Raw genomic sequence first — 7,403 nt, forward strand, 5'->3', positions numbered from 1 at the left:
TGCAGGAGGAACTGAATGGGGGCCACATACCTATGGGCTGGCTATGGGGGGGGAGGCTTTCTGGCCGCTGCGCCCCACCGGCAGCTAAGAATCTGAAAATAAAGCGCAGGGAGAGGAGAGACGCAGGGCCTGGGACCGGCCCAGAACGAACCGTCCCCGAGCCGCGGCGCTCGGTGCCCCCGGGGCTCAGGCTCGCCAGGTGCCAGCGCTGCGCGGGCCGGTCCGAGGGCGGGGGGCGCGTACCGGGCCGGTCCGGCGCTGGCCCAGGCCGGACCCTGAGTCGCTCCATCTCTAATCAGTTCATGTCCCACTGACGTCAATGGAGCTCCCGGCTCTATATAAACATCCCGCGAGCCTCCGGCTCAGCGCGCTCGGGACGGACCGGACCGGACCCGACTCACCCCGCACGGCACCACTCGGTGAGGCCGCCGGAGGGGCCGCGCGCCCCGCCCGATTCCCCAGGACCGGGCTGGCCGCGGGACCCTGCGCCGGAGAGCGCAGCCTGGGACGGGGGCGGGGGCTCGTTGGGGCAGCCCAGGGCGGGGTGTGGGGAGGGGGCTCGGCGGAGCGGGGGGAGGGGCTCGGGGGGGAGCGCAGCCGGGGCGGGGTGTGGGGAGGGGGCTCGGCGGAGCGGGGGGAGGGGGGGAGCGCAGCCCAGGGCGGGGTGTGGGGAGGGGGCTCGGCGGAGCGGGGGGAGGGGGGGAGCGCAGCCCAGGGCGGGGTGTGGGGAGGGGGCTCGGCGGAGCGGGGGGAGGGGGGGAGCGCAGCCCGGGGCGGGGTGTGGGGAGGGGCCTCAGCGGGGCGCGCAGCCCGGGGCGTGGTGTGGGGAGGGCGCTCGGCGGGGGCTCGGGGGCAGCCCGGGGCAGGGGATGGGGTGGGGCTTGGGGTCTCGGCGAGGCAGCCCGGGGTGTGGGGAGGGGGCACGTAGGTGCGGGGGTAGGGGCACGGGGGGGGGAGCGCAGCCCGGGGCAGGGGGGGGGGAGGGGGCTCGGCGGGGCGGGGGGAGGGGCTCGGCGGGGCGCGCAGCCCGGGGCAGGGTGTGGGGAGGGGGCTCGGCGGGGGCTCGGGGGCAGCCCGGGGCGGGAGTCGTTGGGGCAGCCCGGGGCAGGGGATGGGGTGGGGCTTGGGGGCTCGGCGAGGCAGCCCGGGGTGTGGGGAGGGGGCTCGGCGGGGCGGGGGGAGGGGCTCGGCGGGGCGCGCAGCCGGGGCAGGGTGTGGGGAGGGGGCTCGGCGGGGGCTCGGGGGCAGCCCGGGGCGGGGTCCGGTTCCCGGTCACCTTCGCGGTCTCTCCGCAGGTCCCGGACCGCGCCCGGCATGAGGCGGGCGCTGCTGACCGCGCTGCTGGCGTCGCTGCTGCTCTCCCCGCTGCGCCCCGCCGGGCCCCGCAGCAGCGCCGAGGCCGCGCCCCGCCCGAGCCGGTCCCTGCGGGGCCCCGCGCAGCGCCCCGAGCCGGTCCCGCTGCTGCGCGCCCTGCGGCCCGTGGGCGGCCTGGCGCGGGCCAGGCGCGAGGAGCCGCCGCTCTCCATCGACCTGACCTTCCACCTGCTGCGCCACATGCTGGACGTGGCGCGGGCGCAGAGCCAACGCGCGCAGGCCGAGCAGAACCGGCTCATCTTCGACTCGGTGGGCAAGTGAGGCCACGTGCGCGGGCCGCTGCGCTGCGCCGGGCAGGGCCGGGCCGCCGGGGGGCGCGCAGAGAGCCCGGCCCCGCAGCGCCCCCTGGCCCGGCCCCGCAGCGTTTCGCGCCAGGGCGCAGCTGGAGGCGCGGCTCGGGCGCTGCGATTTTCTAATAAAATGTCTTGGGAAAAGCCCCGGCGTCTGCGCGTCTGTGCTGGGCGGGGGTGCGGGGCTCTCCGGGGCGCAGGGGCGGGGGTGCGGGGCTCTCCGAGAGGCAGGGTCTGTGCGGGGCGGGGGTCCAGGGCTCTCCGGGGGCGGGGGGCGGAGCTCTCTGGGGGGCCGGGTCTGTGCGGGGTGCGGGGGTGCGGGGCTCTCCGGGGCGCAGGGGCGGTGCGGGGGGCGGTGCGGGGATCTCCCGGGGGCAGGGGCGGGGGTGCGGGGCTCTCCGGGGGCGGGGGGCGGAGCTCTCTGGGGGGCAGGGTCTGTGCGGGGTGCGGGGGTGCGGGGCTCTCCCGGGGGCAGGGTCTGTGCGGGGTGCGGGGTGCGGGGCTCTCCCGGGGGCGGGCGGCCTGGGGCTGGAGCCGCAGGGCCGGGGACCGCCGAGGGCTATGGGGGGGATGCGGGGATCCGGGCGGGGCTGGGCTCTGCTGGGGCGGCGCTGCCCGGGACGGGAGCGGGGCCGCGGGGGGCCCCCTGTGTGCACCCCGGACCCGAGGGAGCGGGCGGGAAGCGAGCTGGCCCGGAGCGCCGCAGCGGAGCTGACTGGGGTCCCAAGGACCGGCCGGGCCGGGCCCCCACCGGCCGCAGCGGGTCGTTAGCCTGGAGCCGCCGACACCAGCCCCCGGCCGAGCCCGAGGAGGGGGAAGGGGAGTCTGGCGGGGGGGGGAGCCCAGGGGGCCAGACCCCGAGGGGGAGCGGGCGGAGTTGGGCCAGTAGCTCCGAGGGGCTCCAGCCCCATTGCTCGGACCTCACCCCCGGCCCAGGGTCAGTCCCGGGGGCCCCGCCTGTCTGGGGGAGCCGGGGCCTGAGGGGGACCGACAAAGGGGGGAGGGGCGCTGCCCCCAACACCCAGCCGGGCTGGGGGCGGGGACCGAGACCCGGAACATTGGCCTGGCCCGCGGGGGGCGGGGGGGCGGGAGGTCAGGCGGGAGGCGCCTCCCCCCGTGCGCAGGGCAGAGCGGGCTGCTGAGCCCCGAGTTCGGTCCGCCTCCCCCTTCCGGGTGCGCCTGCAGGCGGGGGGCGGGGGAGATTTCTATGGGCCAGGGGCCTGGGGGAGGGCAGGGGACCCCGACGGGCCAGGGGCCTGGGGGAGGCGTTGGCCGCCCCCTCCCATTGCAAAGTCGCTATTGAGCCTGGTGTTTCGTGCTGCCCGTCTCAAGGTCCCTGGGTGCCCGGGGAGGCGGATCCTGTAGTTGGGGGCTCGGTGGTGCCTGCTCAGAGCCCCGGGGAAGGCAGCGGGGTGCCCATGGGGCTGGGTGCCCATGGGGCTGGCCCCTGCCCCTGCTTCCTTTCTCCCAGGGGGGCAGGCTTTGTTCGGGTGGTTCCCTGGGCTCCAGAGGGGCCCAGCCCCCAGCGTACCAGGAGGGGCAGGGACTGGGGCGCCCGGGTGGGTGGGAGACAGGGCAGGGCCCGGCCCTTTGTGGCGCGGTGCCCAGGGGTGCCCTACGGTGCTGCTGGCAGGGTGCTGGGGCCCAAGACAACCCAGACCCCGGCAACCTGCCGCAGCCGTGCGGGGCAGAGCCGCGTGGGCTGCAGCACCAGCCCCTCTGCGCAATGAACCCCCTGCAGATTCCCTGGGCGCCCGGCAGCTCTGCACGGGCCTGGGGCTGGGGCTGGACGGGTTTGCTTGGCTGCAGGCGCGGAGAGTGGGTCTAGCCCCCTGCATTGGGGGAAGCAGCTTGTAGGGCCCAGGTCTTGCTGGGTGGCACAGGGTTTGCAGCATGGGGGACACGGGGGGGGGGCATGGGAAGGGAGGAGTGGTGGATCTGGGGGGCACAGGGTTTGCAGCACAGAGACAGAGGAGTGGGGGAGGTGGGGGGACAGGGACAGAGAAGCGGGCAGCACGGGGACAGAGGAGCGGGGGAGCTGGGGGGCACGAGGACAGAGGAGCGGGCGGCACTGGGCCGTACGGGGACAGAGGAGCGGGCGGCACTGGGCCGTACGGGGACAGAGGAGCGGGCGGCACTGGGCCGTACAGGGACAGAGGAGCGGGCGGCACTGGGCCGTATGGGGACAGAGGAGCGGGCGGCACTGGGCCGTACGGGACAGAGGAACAGGGCAGCTGGGGGGACACAGGGACAGACGAGCGGGCGGCACTGGGCCGTACGGGACAGAGGAACAGGGGAGGTGGGGGGACACAGGGACAGAAGAGTGGGCGGCACTGGGCCATACAGGGACAGAGGAGCGGGCGGCACTGGGCCGTACGGGGACAGAGGAACAGAGGAGGTGGGGGGGACACAGGAGCGGGGTGGCACGGGGCCGTACAGGAACAGAGGAGCGGGCGGAACTGGGCCGTACGGGGACAGAGGAACAGGGGAGGTGGGGGGACACAGGGACAGAGGAGCAGGCGGCACTGGGCTGTACGGGACAGAGGAACAGGGGAGGTGGGGGGGACACAGGGACAGAGGAGCGGGCGGCACTGGGCCGTACGGGGACAGAGGAACAGAGGAGGTGGGGGGGACACAGGAGCGGGGTGGCACTGGGCCGTACAGGAACAGAGGAGCAGGCGGAACTGGGCCGTATGGGGACAGAGGAGCGGGCGGCACTGGGCCGTACGGGACAGAGGAACAGGGGAGGTGGGGGGACACAGGGACAGAGGAGCAGGCGGCACTGGGCTGTACGGGACAGAGGAACAGGGGAGGTGGGGGGGACACAGGGACAGAGGAGCGGGTGGCACTGGGCTGTACGGGACAGAGGAACCTGGGAGGTGGGGGGGACACAGGGACAGAGGAGCGGGTGGCACTGGGCCGTACGGGACAGAGGAACAGGGGAGGTGGGGGGACACAGGGACAGAGGAGCAGGCGGCACTGGGCTGTACGGGACAGAGGAACAGGGGAGGTGGGGGGGACACAGGGACAGAGGAGCGGGTGGCACTGGGCCATACGGGGACAGAGGGACAGGGGAGGTGGGGGGACACAGGGACAGAGGAGCGGGTGGCACTGGGCCATACGGGGACAGAGGGACAGGGGAGGTGGGGGGGACACAGGAGCGGGGTGGCACTGGGCCATACGGGGACAGAGGAACAGGGGAGGTGGGGGGGGACACAGGAGTGGGCGGCACTGGGCCGTACAGGGACAGAGGAACAGGGGAGGTGGGGGAGACACAGGAGCGGGGTGGCACTGGGCCGTACAGGAACAGAGGCACGGAGGAGCTGTGGGGCACGAGGACAGAGGAGCAGTTCCAGAGCATCGCCCAGGGACCCCATGACAGACCCACGGTTGGACACCTGTGGGGCCGGGCCCATGGGGGTGAGCCCAGGGCTGGGTTCTGGGGGCACTGGCAGGCACTGGGCGTCCCAAGGCTTCTGACCTGAGCCCCTGGCTGGCCTGGGCTCAGGGTTCCTCACAGGCCGCAGCGCCACCCGCTGCCCTTGGAAGTGGCTATAAAACTCTACTGCTCCATGGGGCTGACACTGAGGGCCTGGGGGGGGGGGGGGACGGACCCAGCTGCGCAGCTGCCCTGACGATCCCATGGCGTCCTGCAGCCCCAGAGCCGCTTGCATTGGGTGTGGCAGCTTGTACAGGGGTGAGCGGCTGCAGACTGGAGGGGCCACCAGTCCCCCCACCGAGGGCCAGGCCCTGCCATGGCTGGTGTCTGGGGGCCACAGTTCAGCTGGGCCCCTGGCCCCAAGAAGCAGAGGCCGCTCTGGGGCAGACTCCTGCCTTTCTGGGCACCAGCAGTGAGCTGGGGAAGAGGATATCAGCTTCCGGCAGCCACAGGAGAGGGGAGGCCAGGCCTGGTGTGAGAACTGGGACTGTTCTTACTGGGGGCTGTGATTGCTGAGTGGGGGGTCTTGGCCTGGGAGGACAATCTGCATTGGGGGATGGGAGACTGGCTGGAGGGAGGAGACCTGAGCGTGTAACGTGAGAACCCAGGAAGGGGTAGAGGCCAGGTGAGGCCAGGTGACACCTCTGCCCGGGAAGCTGAACAACGGCTGGGAGAGGAGACGCTGGGGGGAGTGAGAGAGTTTTCAGGAGCTGGCTGGGGAATGGAGGGGAGCCCAGATGGGGCTCTGACCCCCCAAGGGGGCTGTGGTGCTCCTGGGACCCCAAGAGGGACCTAATTGGGGAGGATCCTGTTATCTGTGCCTGCAAAACCTGTCTTGGACTGTGTTCCTGTCGGCTAAATAAACCTTCTGCTTTACTGGCTGGCTGAGAGTCCCCGTGAATCGCAGGAAGCCGGGGGTGCAGGGCCCTGACTCCCCCACACTCCGAGACACCTTGCCCCCCCATGGGGGTATTCAGAGTGGGGGGCTGAGCCCCCCCCCCCCTGCTATTAGTTCTGTGCTGATCCGCCTCGGCAGTGGCGTCAGAGCCCAGCTGGGGCCGTGCACAGAGCTCCGCCCGAGCGCCTGCAGCTGCCCCCCGTGTGTGCTGAGCCGGGGCTGGCTCCTGCGTCACTGGGCCTGCCGGCGGCTCCAGGGCCAGGGTCAGGTTTGTGGAGCCAGCGTGAGCTGCTGCAGGCACAGCGCCGGGGGCAGGCAGGGGCACATCTCCCAGCTCACGGCAGTAATTGCACACAGCCCCACGCTGCTGGGTGCCTGCTTGGCCGAGCCCTGTTTGCCCACTGCCGCCAGAGGAAATTGCATGAGACACAGCACCTGCCCCATCTGCACAGGCCCATGGCAATGGAGGGCTGCGGGGGCTCCGTGCTGCTCCCCCTCCCCGGCCGTGCCCACAACTCCTTCCCATGGGGGAGCCACCACCCCCACAGCCGCATACAACTGGAGGCCCAGCAGGCTAAGGCGGCAAAGCCAGAGCCCTGCACCCCAGGCAGCGTGTGCAAGGTGAGCAGGACACCTGGCTTCTATTCTCCACCACCCCCGCAGGATATTAATACCTCACAGCACTGACCCCAGGCTGGTGCCAGGGAGCAGCTCAGCAGGGGGCGCTCTCCCCTGGCAGGCAGGGCTGGCCCCAGGGCGGCGCTAGGGGGCACTGGGCTGCAGGGAGTGGGGTGGGGCACTCAGTAGGGGGCGCTGTGCTGCAGGGAGTGGGGTGGGGCACTCAGTAGGGGGTGCTGTGCTGCAGGGAGCAGGGTGGGGGGCTCAGTAGCGGGCGCTCTCCCCTGGCAGGCAGGGCTGGCCCCAGGGCGGCACTAGGGGGCGCTGTGCTGTAGGGAGCAGGGTGGGGGGCTCAGCAGGGGGCGCTCTCCCCAGCAGGCAGGGCTGGCCCTTGGGCAGCACTAGGGGGCGCTGTGCTATAGGGAGCAGGGTGGGGGGCTCAGTAGCGGGCGCTCTCCCCTGGCAGGCAGGGCTGGCCCTGGGGCAGCACTAGGGGGTGCTGTGCTGCAGGGTGCAGGGCTCAGCAGGGGGCGCTCTCCCCAGCAGGCAGGGCTGGCCCTTGGACAGCACTAGGGGGCGCTGTGCTGTAGGGAGCAGGGTGGGGGGGCTCAGTAGCGGGCGCTCTCCCCTGGCAGGCAGGGCTGGCCCTGGGGCAGCACTAGGGGGCGCTGTGCTGCAGGGTGCAGGGCTCAGCAGGGGGCGCTCTCCCCAGCAGGCAGGGCTGGCCCCGGGGTGGCACTAGGGGGCGCTGTGCTGCAGGGAGCGGGGGGGGGGGCTCAGCAGG

At 73.2% G+C, this 7,403-nt stretch overlaps 1 protein-coding gene across 1 annotated transcript; it reads left to right on the plus strand.

The window, feature by feature from the left end:
- The first annotated feature begins 1,314 nt into the window (after nt 1-1,314).
- LOC123365945 (urocortin-like) lies at nt 1,315-1,635 on the plus strand. The gene has a single exon (XM_045008978.1). It carries the CDS (start codon nt 1,315-1,317, stop codon nt 1,633-1,635), a length of 321 nt encoding a protein of 106 aa, XP_044864913.1.
- The last annotated feature ends 5,768 nt before the right edge of the window (nt 1,636-7,403 follow it).

This window comes from Mauremys mutica, chromosome 3, assembly GCF_020497125.1.
Source record: "Mauremys mutica isolate MM-2020 ecotype Southern chromosome 3, ASM2049712v1, whole genome shotgun sequence".
NCBI lineage: Eukaryota > Metazoa > Chordata > Testudines > Geoemydidae > Mauremys > Mauremys mutica.

Coding starts and splice junctions, on each gene's coding strand:
- LOC123365945 (XM_045008978.1), top strand. CDS start 1,315: ATGAGGCGGGCGCTGCTGACCGCGCTGCTGGCGTCGCTGCTGCTCTCC.